The sequence below is a fragment of the Nyctereutes procyonoides genome, unplaced genomic scaffold, assembly GCF_905146905.1.
Source record: "Nyctereutes procyonoides isolate TBG_1078 unplaced genomic scaffold, NYPRO_anot_genome, whole genome shotgun sequence".
In the NCBI taxonomy this organism is placed as follows: domain Eukaryota; kingdom Metazoa; phylum Chordata; class Mammalia; order Carnivora; family Canidae; genus Nyctereutes; species Nyctereutes procyonoides.
In genome coordinates, this window is record NW_026575125.1 from 81,734,883 (window position 1) to 81,751,119 (window position 16,237).

General features: G+C 47.3%; 1 protein-coding gene across 1 annotated transcript; it reads left to right on the forward strand.

The window, feature by feature from the left end:
- Window positions 1-10,119: 10,119 nt before the first annotated feature.
- RTL9 (retrotransposon Gag like 9) lies at window positions 10,120-14,724 on the forward strand. Its single transcript, XM_055337499.1, has 2 exons — window positions 10,120-14,073; window positions 14,608-14,724. Exons 1-2 carry the CDS (start codon window positions 10,120-10,122, stop codon window positions 14,722-14,724), a joined length of 4,071 nt encoding a protein of 1,356 aa, XP_055193474.1.
- The last annotated feature ends 1,513 nt before the right edge of the window (window positions 14,725-16,237 follow it).

Below are 16,237 nucleotides of genomic sequence, written 5' to 3' on the forward strand. Positions count from 1 at the left end.
CTGTGTGACTTGGGGCAGTTACTTCTCTTCTCTGGACCCTAGCTTCCACCTCTGTAAAATGCAAATAACCACAATCCCCATTCTAACCCTAACACAACAGTGTATGTAAAGATTAATGCACAGAGTCAGAAGAATGCTACTATGGGACAGGCTTGTCACTCTCAGTAGATGGTGGCATTTTTTGGTTCTTCAGGGGACCCTCCTAGTTAGTAGCCACTAGTTTCCTGCATCAACGTGTGTATAGTAAGCCTGAAGCATACCATCGTACTAGACACTGTGGGCTTCATGCTTAAGGGTCAGTATCATTTCTACTTCCAAGGTGTGGGACTTGGGCTAGTTGCTTAACCCTCAGTAGCTCCATTTTCCCATCTGTCAAGTGGGTATACAAACTAATAATAACATAGGTGCATAATTCCTTGTCTCCAGTCCTTGCAGTTAGGTGTCTTTTAGAGTTCAGGAGTTTTGGATTTTAGAAAAGCACTATGGTACATATCTGTTATACAACACCCTTAGTGGGATCTGGGGCAGTCTTCTATGCCTGAATACATTAATATTTATAACTGGGATAAATTAATAGCCTGTTGATTCGAGTCCAATTTTGCCACTGAATAAACTTGCCATAAAGTTTCAGTTTTCGGAATCTCTTAGTTGTTAGAAAGGCAGGTAAGGAACTGTGGATGAATGAAAGAAACAAACAGGGCACCTGGGTGGCTCAGTTGGTTAAACCTCTGCCTTTGACTGAGCTCATAATCTCGGGGTCCTGGAATTGAGCCCCGCTTTGGGCTCTCTGCTCAGCAGGGAGTCTGCTTCTCATTTTCCCTCTGTCCCTCCTCTCTTGCTCATGTTCTCTCTCTTTCTGTCAAATAAATACAAAATTTTTTTAAAAGAAAGGAACAAATATTTAGTGCTTGGCACATGCCAATTATTGTTTTAAGTAGTTTGTATGCCTAAACTCAATTAGTGAGACCCATAACCCTATGATATGGACATTACTGTCATAATCCCAAGGCCCAGAGAGATTAAATCACTCGCCCAGGGTTCCAAAGCCAGTACAAGATTGAGTTGGGATTCTAACCCAGACAGTTGAGCTTCAGAATCTGTGCTCTTAACTGCCTTCTCTATCTAGTCCGTGGGGTTCAATTGAGACTTTAGATGCCTATAGGGGCCAGATAAGTCATTGTGGAAAAGTAGAGGTGGCTGGGTGGGTACTGAAGCAAACTGGTGAGCCAATGCCTCACATACAAGAGAAGCATATTTAGCTCCAGCTGACTGCTGCCAGAACGTGGAACTGAGTTTTTCTGTTTTCCCCAGAGGAGCCAGAAATCCCGCTCTTTATAGGAAGTCCCTGACTTTTCAGGGTTGGCAACTAATTTTTAAAATATGCTCAGAAACATTGTATGGGTCAAGGAAAATCTGTCTGCAGTCTAGACCCAGTCTGGGACCACCAGTTTGCAAGCTCTGCAATGAGGAAATAGATATGAAAGTGCTTTAAAAACTCAAAGATGTCTTCTAGAAATGCACGGTCTCATTTTAGGGTTAAGCTTTTCGTTGTTCTTGTCACCTCCCCCAACCCTTTGACTGTGGTCTCGTTTTTTTTGAAGACTGGTGTTCCTGGCCTGATGGAGATGAAAAGTCAGAATTCAGTGAACTCGAATGCTTCATTCCTTTGGCAGGCTGGATAAATGAGAAGCCTAGGTGTACTGGATGGGCTAAGCCTCAGAATTCCTGTCACACCCACGGGCCCCTCCTAAGGAGTTTCCATCCACAGACCCTAGCTGGGGGAAATAGCAGTTTCTTATGAATAGGTGGTTATGTTTGGTACCACGTGACCCAGCTTCCTTCTGGCAATAGCTGATTGAGCCAGGAGAGGGCATCTGATCCAAGAGCAGTCACTCTATAGGCTGGCAAGCAGCCTATGAGGGACCCCAGGATGAAAACTTGGCCCAACAAGCACAGTTGTGACTAAATTTGGGCCAATGAGAGTCTCGCACTTGGGGAGTTTGAATATGAGCTGTAGAAAGAGGGAACAGTTGACACCTGGAGCAGAAGGTGAACGCGGAGAAGCAGGTCCCATGAATAAGCAGGAGCAGGGGAGATTACTGAGCTTCACCTAGGTGCCAGACACTTGTCACATGTTTTGTTGTTTAAAACATTCCAAGAGCCTTTGAGGTAGGTACTATTACTCTCCCTGTTTTGCAGACAAGGAAACTGAGGCTAGGTAATTAAGTTCTAGGGTTGAAGCCCAGGCTTGTTGTATGTAAAAATCAGGCTGTATGACTGCCCCCCCAAGCCAGTGGTTCTTTATTTTTTTAAAGATTTTATATATTTATTTGAGAGAGAGAGAGGGAGAGACAGAGACAGAGATAGTGAGAGAGAGCACGAACAGGGAGGAGAGGGAGAAACAGGCTCTTTGCTGAGCAGGGAGCCCAATGTGGGGCTTGATCCCAGACCCCAGGATCATGACCTGAGCCAAAAGCAGATGCCTAACTGACTAAGCCACCCAGGTACCCCTAAAGCAATGGTTCTTAAGTTTTAGGGTTTCAGAATCACTTGGGTCAAAATGCAGCTTCCTTGGCTCCACCCCAGACCTACTGAGTCTGACTCTTGGAAAGTGGGGTGCATCCCACCTCCGCCCAACCTCCTCAAATCTGCATGTGCATTTTAGCAGCCCTTTTAGGGGGTGGCTGACACAGAGGTTCCCTGATCACACTCATTGAAATTCAGTTTGGGAAAGTTTGGGAGGTACTGTGTACTGCCTTGCCCTCATCTTCAAGAACAAGGTCAATGTCAACAGATGGGGCCAGACTCCAATTTAAACTCCTTGGATCTGGGGCTGATTCTGCAAGAGGATATCAGCTTGTCCTCTTTCCTGATCCGGGAAGTGAACCCCGACACTGGTTATCTCAGGGCAAGTGACAGGGCTGAGATGAATGCCCAGCAGTTTGTCTGGAGGACCCCATCTGCTCTGCAAGGTACAGAGCTCCCAGCCCACATGTGTTCACTAAGCATTTTCCACGAGGAGCACAAATTGCAGGAATTTGGGGGCATGGACAACAAAGAACAGGAGAAAAAATGACCAAATACGGAGAGATGGATTGTAAACCATGGGATTGAAAATGTAAACCTAACTTCTTCGGCCGAATGTGGCCATTCTCAGCCCTACAATTACTGTGTAAGAATTCCGTTCACGCCTTTATTGATGCCATTGATAAAAATGTTGGACGGGACAGGATCAAGGCTGGCAGCCACTTCTTGGGTTGCCGTGGAAAGAGCCCTACTCTGGCCATGGTATTGAGCCAGTTTTGAATTGATCTGCCTTTAGGAACTCTGCCTGGGAAGACGAGTTACGGTCTGAATTTTGCTTGGAGAGCCTTCAGCCGGAAACAGGTCTGTGATCCAAACACTTAATGGCATCAGGCACGTATCAGACATGAGGGCTACGTCGTCCAAGGGGTGGCATAGGTCAGATGTGTTGGCTAAGTCCTGTTTCAGCATGGCTTGAATCTGAGCTTGGCCACTTTTATTTCTCTTACATTCATTCCTGCGGACGCTTTCTTTATCTAATGTGAATGTCTTCACTTAGGCTAAGGTCAAACTCTGCTCTCCCGTCTTCTGGCCAGAGAGCCTTCCTGTCTTATAGGTATCTGATCTTATCTATGTTGATATTCTAGCTCTGAATGATTCCCTAAAGCAGGTCCTTGGACAAATGCCCACCTTTCAGGAAAATTGCAGCAGCCCTCCGTGCAATGAGAATGCCCGAGGACTATGTAGTCCATGTTCTGTAAAGTGAAATCTATTTATTTAAACGACTGTCCTTTATTCTGAGAGGATTGCCTTCTCTTTTTGTGTTTAGAGAAAGCCCTTGCTTTTTTTTTCATGAAATGATAATTTGGGGTTGTTTTGTTTTGTTTCTTAATGCCTTTCCTTGGAAAAATCAAAATCCAGCAAAGTCCCCCATTTCTTTGCTTTGCAATAGCTGTGAATCTGGGAACCTGGTCTAATTGGTCCAGTTTTGCCAGTACCTCGAGGTACCTCCTCTGACCACTTATGTCCTAAGTGCTTATAAATTACCTGCTTCATAATCTGCAGCAGAATCTCTCCGAGGATTGACATTAAGCTTACAGCTCTGGAGTTTATAGTATACTGGTCTGTAGTTTCCTTATTGAAGAAAATTGGGACACTGCCCACTCCCAGTCCTCCAGTATCCCTCCTGTTCTCTCTGATTCCACAGATCCTTCAGGACAGCACCTAACATGAGGCAGTTCCGTTTGCTCCTCTTATAATGTTCTTATCCCTATAGAGTTGGACATGCATATACATGTTGTTTGGGGAATTTGCAGCAGATCCAATGAAAGCGTAATTCCCAACTAACAGTCAAATCTTTCTCCTTGGAGCTCCCCGGAACACACCTACCCTCTCTTCCATATGACAGCCCTTCACAGACTTGAAGACCGTGTTGTGACTCTCCCGTGAGTTAAGAGCACCAGCTGAGTCAGAGAGACCCAAGTGACAAGCGCAGCTTCACTCTCTCAGCTGTGAGAGCCAAGGTAAGTAGCTTGATTTTATTTTCTCTCTACTTCAGTTCTTTTGCTGATTTATAAAATGGGGTTTAAAAAAACCACCCCACTTCATTGGTTTATTGGGCAATAAATAATGTGATGTATGTAAAGTGCTGCCTGGCAGGATGAACATTCAGTAAATGCTGGCTATTTCCACCTCCCCTTCATTTATAAAGAGCCGAGTGGGCATTTGAAGCATCAGGGCTGTTGGGGAGCAAATAGCTGAGGAGAGTTTCTCCCTTCCTAATTGATCAGGGAAGGCAGAGGACCCTGACATAGACCAGGTCTTTCTTTATCATTATCCCGAGGTGGTCTATTTTCACTTAACCAGGTGCTTGTTTGCTAGGGCTGGGGGAGAGAATATTGTTGAGAATCTAGGGAAAGGTTTATTTTCAAGAGCTGGAGAGCTATTTGTTGACATATTGAACCGTCTCTTGTTTATTCTTATTTCCCCGAGCAGCTTGCCACGCAATCCCCCAAACTCAATTACCGTTTGTGAGGCGGCAGGATCATGACACCTCCTAGCCATATTGATCAATGCAGACTGGGCAGGACGTGAGGGACCTAAGAGATGCTAAGCAGCAATTTCTGGGCTTTTCTTTCCTTAGAAGGTCTCCCCTTTCTGTGTTTGTAGAGGCACTGACATTAATAGTCTGTGCCCCAAATGGACTGAGCATGCAGTGAGAACTGTGTCTCTCTCAGTAGCCTCCTTCGAAGTACGCTGATGACGACTGGTCACCAGCGACCAGACCTTGGAATCCTGGCGTGACCAGTGCCAGAATGGTTTTCCAACTGTAGCTCTTTGCACACACTGGGTTTTGCAAGCAATTGCATGATATGAACTCTGAATGCCATTGCAGCTAGAAAAAGTTTGGAAGGAGACACACCCAACTGTGAACAGACGGAGGAATGGGACTTGAGGGGATGGGGGGTGGGGTAGGCTCGGGACTAGCTTTATCTACATGTAGAATTTCAAGTTTTTATCCTGAGACTATGTTCCTAGATTATTTGTGTCATTATCAGACATAAATAAAAGTTAGAAAAATGAGAGATTGCTTTTCACAACAAAACAGAGCAGAACAAAATACAAAATAAATGCAAGCCACTGGATACATTTTTCAGAGGTCACTACTAACCGAGGAGCCGAAGAGCACAAGTCTTAAGTGTGTTGGGAGAGTAAGGTTGCTTGGAGATCCCTAGAGAACATGCAGGGAGAGCAGGAAAGAGGGCTAGACATAGAACCCCAGGATAACACACCTTTTTGCAAAAGAAAAATAACTTTTCCCCCCCTCAAATACAAGTAATATGGATCCATTATAGTTTGTATCTGTACAGTCTATACATTATAGAAAATACAGATAAGAAAACGATAGAAATCCCTTTTAATCCCACTGCTCAGGTATGGTCACTGTTAACATTTTGCTCTATTCTATATCCTTCCAGATTGTATGTTTTTCTTTCTTTTTTTAATTTTTTTTATTTTATTTGTTTATTTATTTATGATAGTCACAGAGAGAGAGAGAGGCAGAGACACAGGCAGAGGGAGAAGCAGGCTCCATGCACCGGAGCCCGATGTGGGATTCGATCCCGGGTCTCCAGGATCGCGCCCTGGGCCAAAGGCAGGCGCCAAACCGCTGCGCCACCCAGGGATCCCCAGATTGTATGTTTTTCTATGCAAAAATACACACAGTTATTTTATAAAAATCAACTTGTCATTTTCAATGGCTGCTACAAATCCACCATGATTTGTTTAACCATCACATGACTTGTGTTCTAACACTGGCATTTGAGGTCATTGCCAAATTTTTCTGATCATAAACAACCATGCTTTCTAGTTGTGTGAACTTGGGAAAGCGAGTTAACCTCTCTGTGCGTCTGATTCCTCATCTGGAAATGAAGGTGATAACCATACCTGGCACATAGGGTTGTCATAAAAAGCAAGATCATGTATGTAAGGTGCTTGGCACAGTGCTTGGCACAGTAAATGCTAGCTTTCCTGATTAGGTATAATAGTAATAATAGCAATTGCTATTGTTGGTTTTCCCATGAGTATCTCTTGGTATAGGGGAGGGGGGGAGCTCTGGGGTCAAACGGAGCTGTGTGCTTTTGGTCATGGCAGTTCACCTCACTGGAGCTCAGTTTTCTTATCTGTAGAGTGGGAACTAATAGAACCTAGCTCACAGGAAGGCTGTCAGGATCAAATGAGAGAATGTAAAGCCCTCAGTGCCATTCTTGGTCTATGGGAAGAGCTCAATCAAAGTCAGTTGGTGTTATTATTATTAATATTACCATGATTATTAATATTAATCATGATTACCATCACAGTGAGTCAGCCACTGGTGGGGGGTGGAAAGAGGAAGATGGCAGGGAATTTAGCACTTGTGGCATTTCCAGCCACTTGTCTGATTCCAAAGAGAGGAAATGATTCGGGGATCACATTGACCCGGGCCCAAATCTGAGCTTTGCCATTTGCTAGTTCTGGGACTTGGTTGCAACTTCTCTAAGCCTGTTTATCCATTTACAAAATGAAAATGGCATCGGTGCCTATGTTGTAAGTGTTGTCTTGGGTCCCAAAGGATATAACCCAAATATAGTGCTTATCCTGAGTGGTCGAGTATTGTTAGTTGCTAATTATGAGCGTGGAAGGGTTTATAAATGACCTGAATGCCCCCCTCAAATCCTCAGACTCTGATTCCCTATATACCCGGGCTACTTAAACTCCCCCCCCCCCGAAGGCTTTGCCTTGCTCAGGGCTCAAGGACCGATTCAGCCCCTAGTCTGGTGGTTAAAAGAATCATGATTTGGACAGTTCGAGGGCTCTGGTAAACCTTTCTGCTAGTTCTACTCTGACCTTGTGCCTCAGATGTAGAAAGCAGGCTGGAGCCCTGCTTCTGTGAGCAAACCCTCACCTGGCATGCTCAAGAATGGTGTGCTTTTTTTGCCGGCTGTCTGTGCACCCTAGAGCTTCGCAGTCATATTCTTGCCCTGTGGCAGGGACACTTGTTGCCAGATTCCCCACCATGTATCTGACACTGGGGCAAATTGGCTTTTTGTTATTACCATGGCAGGCGTCTATTAATAGCACCACGGTCCATCCTCTCAAACCTTGCTCTCCCTGCACCTGAAACTCTTGGAACTCTCCGGACTGTTGCTTGCACTCAGCCTCTGGCCGTGGCTGTGGTTCACCTTACCTCTAACCTCTGCCCACACTTCCACATTATACTGGTGACATTGCCTGGTTCCCAGGACTCCTGGGTCTGCTCAGCTGCAGAGGATGTGTCTCATTTCTGTCTCATCTCTTTAATTGCGTGCATCTCCTCTTTTCCCTGGGACAGCCAGAGGTGGGCAGAGTGGGCTGGTGCAACTATTGGGGGTGAGGGGAAGAGAGGTGGAATTGCATAGGCCAAGTGCTAAAACGGAGCTTCTGGAGGGCTGTCAAATGAAAGGTGGCCAGAGGCAAATGTCAGAGCCTATATAGAGGCAGGAATCTGGGACCAGAGAGACAGAGCAAGCACTAGCAAGTCAGGAGCAGTGGGGCGGGTGGGCGGGCAGGCTGGCTGGCTGGCTGGCGGGCAGGAGGGGGGCGTGGCAGGGGATAGCTAAGGGAGATTGCAGAGAACAGCTGCTGGTACTGGGTCTTACTTTAATGAACTGGCTGGGCATGGGGCATAAGTAAACTGGCCAGCCTGAAAGAGCCAGGGGCGCAAAGGACATACTCTCTTCTCCCTAACTGGCAAGGTAAGATCTTCCTGGGTTTTGCCTGGTGGGAAACTGTAGCATGTTCAGGGATTTTTCTGAAGATGAGAAGTGGACATCTGTGAATGGTCTTTTGACTCATCTTTCCCATTTCACCGATTATTGAAGTAATCAAGGTGCCAGCAGGAGGCTAGTATTTCTCTTACTGTGCCCTGTTTCAGGGCTGTCCAGGCTAAAGATGGGTGGGAGGGCTGTGGATGATGTGACTAAGAGGAAGAGAAGGCAGACACGGTGGATCATTACAGTACAGTGAGAGCACATTATGGCATAGTAGGGAGGCTCTGGCATGGAATGTACCTGGTGATCTGTGTGACTGCAGGCAAATTATTAAGCTTCTCTGGGCCTTAGATAACTTGTTTGTAAGATGAAGATGGAGTACCAAAATCTCTTAGCTTTGTTGTAGGGACCAATTGAGATGGTGCATATAAGTGCCTAGTGGAGTGCTTGTCAGTCAATGCATGCTCAAGAAATGTTCACTGTTGGTCTTTCTGTTGCTAGTAATCTCATTATTATTATGGAGGCATAATGCCATGAAATTGATGACTTTTGTGACATTGTCAAATAAGTGTTCCATTTTTGGCATGGGCAGGCTGTGGGAATGCATTGACATTGTGTGATATGTGTGTTCCTTTCCAAGCTATGTGCCAAGAATCCCCTTCTGGGGCCACTTATGGGGGTGGGCAGGTGGGGGTGAAACTCTAGGACTGCCTATCCAAGCGTCATCACAGAAACTTGAAATCTGTACAAGCTATAGACTATTCAAGAGATGTCGGAACAGTAACTTAATGAAGTGTTAGGGATGCCAAAGGTTAGACAACCCCGAGGAGGACGTGATAGTAAAATCATACAAGTTTTACTATCACAGTGATCCTATTTTAGCCCCAACCCTGACTAATCTGAGAAAGCTGGTAAAATGGGAATAATACCATCACACAGGGTATCAGATTCAAATGGGATATTGCTTGCAAATCTCCATACCTTACAGTTTGAACTTGTATGCAGTTGCCTAAGTACAGTGCCTGGAACACACTAAGTCAGCAACACATGGTAATAGTAGTGGCTGTGGTGTTTGTCAGTAATGAAAATGATACACAGGATTTTCAGTTCATGGAATGCTGTGATCATAAATAGGATCTTCAGTTTGTGGCTCAGATAAGTGCCTTGCTTTTCCTGAGAGAAACCTTCAGGGCCATCGGAGTAGCAGAATGAAGACTCAACCCCGGGCAGGTCTCAATGAGCCCTAGGAACTAATGATCAGCATGGGACAAAGGGCTTTCTCCTGCAGGTCCGCCAGTCCTTTGGCTGCCTTGTGAGTGCTCTGGTGGGACAGGAAGCCGTACTTCTTACAATTTCCCACAAGGTGGCGCTGCTGCTTCATTTGATCCAGGCTGGCCCAGACTCCTGTAGGCTTAGCTAGCAGAGGTTCATAGCATCTATAAATGGAGAGGTTGTGCTGTGCTGTGCTGTGCTGTGCTGTGCTGTGCTGAGCTGTGCTGTGTGACCAAGTGGGTTGGTTTGAAAACGATAGGGGTGGAAGGGATCTTTGCTCCAGCTTTAAGTTCATTCATTGCTGTACAGCTTCTTTATCCTGATGGGCCCATTTCTGGTACCACATAGCTGGCAACAGGTGTAAAAGGTCTCTGTCACAAATCTTTGGTCTTTTCCTCAATCTTTTCAATACTGGCTTTTGACTACTAAACTTGTTTCCCGTTTACAGATTTTCTTGCCATTTGGGCTTCAGCAAGACTTCCTGATACCATCACTTTAGGGACTCTCTCCACATTATCTTGTGGCCATGGCAGATATGTCAATACCTTTACATTCACTCCGATTCAACAATATGCTGAGGGAAGAAAATGTTGACCGCCGAAACAGGGGGACAGCCTTCTCTGGACCAGTACTAGAGACTCGAGCGGAGGTCCAAATCCTGCATTCCCATGTACAGCCTATAATCTCAACATCAGCGTCAGACCCTGGAGGGATGTCTGCACAGTTGATGACCTCCCCAGCCTTTGATGCCATGTCTACCCCTCTAATGGGAGCACCAAACTCTGGAGCACTGTCCTCACCACTGATGCCAGCCTCAGACTCTGGGGCACTGTCCCCATTGCTAATGCCAGCTCCAGATGCAGAAGCACTGTCCCCTTTGCTAATGCCAGCCTCAGATTCTGGAACGTTGTCCCCATTGCTGTCCACTTCAGACTCTGGATTAATGTGCCCAGGGCTGATGACAATTCCCGACTTTGGAACAATGTCCACAGCACTAATGGCAGCAGCACATCCTGCAGAGATCTCACCATTGGCAATGCCAGCTTCATCCTCTGGAGCGATGTCCGCACCTATGATGAGCACTCCATCCTCTGAAGCGATGTCCGCACCATTGATGCTGGCCCCAGATCCTGGAGAGGTATCTTCACTCCAAATTTCAGACATAAACTCTGGAGTGATGTCCACACAGCCAATGCCAGCTCCAGGCTCTGAAGCCATGTCACCATTGCAAATTACGGATGAAGACACTGAAGCAATGTCCAAAGTCCTAATGACTGCTTTGGCCTCTGGAGAGATATCTTCACTGCTAATGTCAGGCACCGACTCGGAAGCCATATCCTCACTGATAATGTCAGCCCTAGCTTCAGAAACAACATCAGTCCAGCCAACAAGCACCCAAGACTCTGGGGAGATGTCCACTCAGCTAATGTCAGGCCAAGATTCCGGAGGAATATCTTTACCGCTAATGTCAGCTCCAGGTTCTGGAGCCATGTCTACACCACTCCTGTCAGTCCCAGATGCTGGGGAGGCATCCACAGTGCCAAAGGCAGCTCCAGACACTGAAACAGTGTCCCCACTGCTAATTACAGCCCTAACCTCTGGAGTGATGCCCACCCGGCTGATGTCAGCCCAAGACTCTGTAGTGATGCCTCCACAGCTAACACCAAATCTAGAATCTCAAATCATGTCTACTTCACCAATGACAGCAGCAGCCTCTGGGGGGATGTCCACAGCACCAGTGAGAGTCTCAGACTCTGGACCAATGTCCATATCATGCATGAGAGCTCTAGCCTCTGGCAATGTGCCAACATTGCTAAAGACAGTCCCAGACTCTGCAGCATTGTCCACCCCACCAATGATGGTCACAACCTCTGGAGCCATGTCCACTGAGCAAATGTCAACCATGGCCTCTAGAGTCATGTCTACACAGTTCACAATGGCCAGAACTTCTGGAGCAGTGTCTACAGGCTATATGAAAGTGACAACCAGTGGGGCAATGTCCACGCCCCTAAGGAGAGTCCCAGCCTCTGGGGCAGTGTCCACACACCCAATCACAGCCCAAGCATCTGAGACGATGTCCACCCCGCAACTATCAGCCCCAGCCTCTGGGGCAATGTCCACACTGCAAATGAGAGCCCCTGTCTCTGGGACCATGTCTATGTCACAGAAGAGAGCCTCAGCCTCAGGAGTGACAGCTGTACCACAAATGAGAGCCTCAGCCTCTGGAGCCGTGTCCACCCCACGGATGACAGCCAAAGCTTCCAGAGCAATGTCTACACTGTTAATGAGAGACACAGCCTCAGGAGTGATGTCCCTGCCACAAATGAGAGCTATGGCCTCGGGCACGTTGTCCAAACCACTAACGACATCCAAAGCCTCAGAAGCAATGTTCATGCAGCAAATCACAACCACAGCTTCTGGAGAGGTCTCCACCATGCTAATGAGAGACACAGCTTCTGGAGCTCTGTCCATCCGGCAGATGACAGACATCGCCTCTGTGGGGATGTCCACACCACTAATGCAAGCCCCAGCCTCTGGAGACATGTCCATACCACAGATGACAGCTGCAGCTTCTGGAACGATGTCCATGCCTCTAATGGGAGCCCCAGGCCCTGGAGGAATACCCACAGCATTAATGAGAGCCACAGCCTCTGGAAAGATGCCTAGTCAGCCAATGAGCACCCAAGACTCTGGAAGGATGTCCATGTCGTTCATGAGATCCATGACCTCTGGAGGGATGTCCTCACTGCAGATGCAAACACCAGTTTCTGACATGATGTCTACACCAAAAATGAGAGTCCCAGCCTCTGGGATGATGTCCATACCACTAATGAGAGCCCCAGACCCTGGAGAGATGTCTGCACTGCTCACAAGAGCTTTGTCCTCTGGAGAGATGTCCCCACCACTAATGAGACCCCCGGTGTCTGGAGAGAGATCCACATCTCAGAGAGTCCCAGCTTATGGAGCAATGTCTACTCCACCAATGATGGCTCCAGCCCCTGGAATGATGCCCATGCCACAAATGAGGGCTGCAGTCCCCAGAGCAGTGTCCACACCGCTAATGAGATCCACAGCCTCTGAAGTGATGCCCATGCCTCAAATGACAGCCACAGCCTCAGGAGGGGTAGCCCTGCCACTAATGAGGACCCCAGCCTCTGGAGCAACGTCCATGCCACAGATGATGCCTGCAGCTCCAACCTCTGGAGTAATGTCCCCACCACGAGTAAGAGCCCCTGTCTCTGGAATCATGGCCACACCACTAAGGAGACCTTCAGCCTCTGAAGCTGTGTGTGCAGAGATATGGAGAGGTCCAGCCTCTGGAAATATGTCCCCTGCACAAATGAAAGCCATGGACTCTGGAGAGATGTCTAAGCCATTAATGAGAGCCACAGCCCCTGGAACGATGTCCATGCCATTGATGTCAGCAGTGGCTTCTGGAGACATGTCTGTGCCACTAATGAAAAGCATGGCCTCTGGGGCAGTGTTCGCACTGCAAACAAGAGTCACAAATTCTGGATCCATGTCCTTGCCACAAACAACACACACAACTTCCGGAAGGATGCCTGCACCACCAATGACAGCCTCAGCTTCTGGAATGATGTCCATGCCACTTGTGAGAGCCACAGCCCCTGGGGGGATGTCCGTGCCACAGATGAGGAGCCCGGTCCCAGGAGCCATGTCCACACCACAGATGGCAGCCGCTGCCTCTGGAATGATGTCCATCCTAGAAATCAAAGCCACAGACTCTGGAGAAACATCTGCTTCTCATGTCACCATCACAGCGTCTGGATCAAAGTCCACACCATGCACAACTGCCCCAACCGCCGAAACAATGAAGCCACCACCAGAGGAAGTCCCATCCTTTGGCATGCTGACCCCAGCACTCTGTTACCTCTTAGAAGAACAGGAAGCAGCCCGGGGTGCCTGCTCGGTGGAGGAGGAGATGGAGGTCAATGAGGAGAAGCAAATGAAGGGCTTTTTGAACGACTCCGAGAAAATGGCATTTCTGGTGTCTCTGCATCTGGGGGCAGCGGAGAGGTGGTCCATCTTGCAGATGGAGGTAGGAAACCCCCTCTCCAATGAAAACAAATCCTTCCTGAACAGATCACAGGGGTTATATGACTCCCTCTCCGAGATAGACATCCTCAGTGCTGTTCTTTGCCACCCCAAGCAGGGCCAGAAGTCCGTCCGGCAGTACGCCACTGACTTCCTGCTGCTGGCCCGACATTTGTCTTGGTCTGATGCCATTCTACGGACCAGGTTTCTGGAAGGACTCTCGGAAGCTGTTACTACCAAAATGGGCCGGATCTTCCTGAAGGTGGCCGGCAGCCTAAAGGAGCTGATAGACAGGTCTCTCTACACTGAGTGCCAGCTGGCTGAAGAGAAGGATTCCCCGGGCAGCTCCAGCCAGGTTCTGCTGTCAGCCTGTAAACGGAATAATGAGGAGGCAATGGAGAATGAACTGAACTCTTATCAGCAGACCGAGGAGGTAATGATGGGGAAATACACTCAAGGGGAGTGGTGGGGAGTGATGGCGAATGCTGCTTTGAATAGAATAAGGAAGAGATGAGGGGGAGATGTTGAGCTTTTAGCCCATAACCCCCAAGCTGGAGTTTCATCAGTGGCCTAGCTAGGCAGTTATTTGGGGGTGTATTAACCATTTTGAAGCAACTCCCCAGATCCTGTTCGTGGGAGCCTGGAGTGGCTAAAGGTCTATGTCTTCTGATTGTGAGGGAACCAGTTGGGGCCCAACTCTCCAATTATCCTAAGGGAGGGATCATCTTTGGGGGGGCTGAGTCTTACCTACAGGCACATGTGTTGTGTACCCAGATCACTAGGGAAATTGGCTAGCCTAGTCCTCGGTCACAGATTATGCGCTAACATGGTATATGGTCAAGCCAAGTTTCTTGAACTGCTAAGTTACTGACAATAACCATGCAGAACTCTCTTATCATAGTAAGTGTGGCTCTTACCTCTGCTGGTTTTTGTTTGTTTGTTTGTTTGTTTGTTTTCTCACTCCCAGCACCAGCATGTTCCCAAACGCTGTTACTACCTGAAAGAGCATGGAGACCCTCAAGAGGGTCTGCATGACCACCTTCGACAGAGCACAGGCCATAACAAGGCCCCCACCAACAAGTAATGCTTTCTGGAATCTTCTCCTGTGATGTCTGACTCTGCTGCTAACTTGAGGACTGGTTCCTGGACCCATTCCATTCAATTACATCATAAATCTTGTGACCTTCCCCCCTTCAGCCTCCCCCTCCAGGCACATCCCACCCCCCCCCAACTCCCAGTTGTTTGACTTGTCCTTCTCTTCTATCCTACATGCCTATGACTTGCCCTGACAATCAGAAGTGTGGACTTCAAGAGTGTTCGGTGTGTGAGGTTCTGAACTCCTATTGCCATTGAGGCCAGCCCTAGTTCCTGGTCCAGGGAGCAGTCTAGGCAGGAGAAACCATATCCTACCTCAAAAACACCTTAGAGTGTCTTGCCACATGTCATCAGGCAAACGTGAGGAAGCCCTGGTCCCATTTCACCTGGCAGGGGAACCTATAAGGAGAGTGATGCCCACTCCTAAACCACCCTTTTCATATGCCCCAACTCATAGCACCCAAAATGGGTCTCCAGGGCCCTTGCCCTGTTAATAGTATCCATCTTGAACCATTCATTTTGACCCACAATAGTAATCATAGTAATGGCTGACATTTACTGATTATGTATTATGTCACAGGTACTGGGCTAATTGACAAGCACCATCTCACTACATTCTTATCATAACCCAATTTGTTCTTGTGTTGTCAACTTATGACTTCTTGATCTTTTGTCTATGGCCCTTGTTTTGTTTCTCAGTGTCAAATTGCTAGCTCTGACTCTTGGTGGCCCCCTCAGTAATTAAGTGCCCCTGCTCCCCTTGGCTATTGTGCTTTGTGGCCAGCACTCTTGATAAAGGTCTTGTCTTTAAACAGGCATAGATAGTTAGAACTTACTATGCACAGTATTTGCCTTCAGGTGGTAGGATTGTGGGTGTTCTTACTTTCCTCTTTCTACTTCTCTGTACTTTCCAGATTCTCTGCAGTAAGCATGTATTACATTTGTATTCATAAAAGTCAATAAAGTTCATTTATGAAAAACAGAATTAACTGTGGCTGACAGAATTTGATTCATGGAGTTCTTCATTCAGTCAATATTGGTTGATCTAACATGTGTCAGCCACTGTTTTAGGGACAGATAGATAAAAACCCTGATAGAATGAATACTCCATTCCCGTTAAAGGGGTAATGAGTGAGAAAACACATATGTAAGATGGACTGAAATAATGGTAAAGGCTATGAAGACAAGAAGTCAGGATAGTGGGGAATCTGACACTAATAGGGCCAATTTATTTATTTAATAACAGTCCATGTAATTGGGTTACTCATAGATCTTTTAAAAACAGTAGGAGTGGCATGATAAGAAACATTATAGAAAGCTAACTTGACCACAGTTTGGAGGCAGGATAGGGGAAGGGGTCAGAGGGCAGTTGTGAGTCCCCTGATGTAAATAGTACAGGTAACTGTCTTGCCAGCTCACTCAGTCTAGGGCTGGGGCAGTGGGGATGGAAAGAGAAGACAGACACCAAATTCTCTCTGAGGACCCACATCTGCTGCTCCATT

Excerpts from the sequence above, each read along its gene's own strand:
- RTL9 (XM_055337499.1), top strand. The coding sequence starts at position 10,120 with ATGTCAATACCTTTACATTCACTCCGATTCAACAATATGCTGAGGGAA. Across the intron at positions 14,074-14,607 it reads CTTATCAGCAGACCGAGGAG|CACCAGCATGTTCCCAAACG; the intron begins GTAATGATGGGG and ends TCTCACTCCCAG.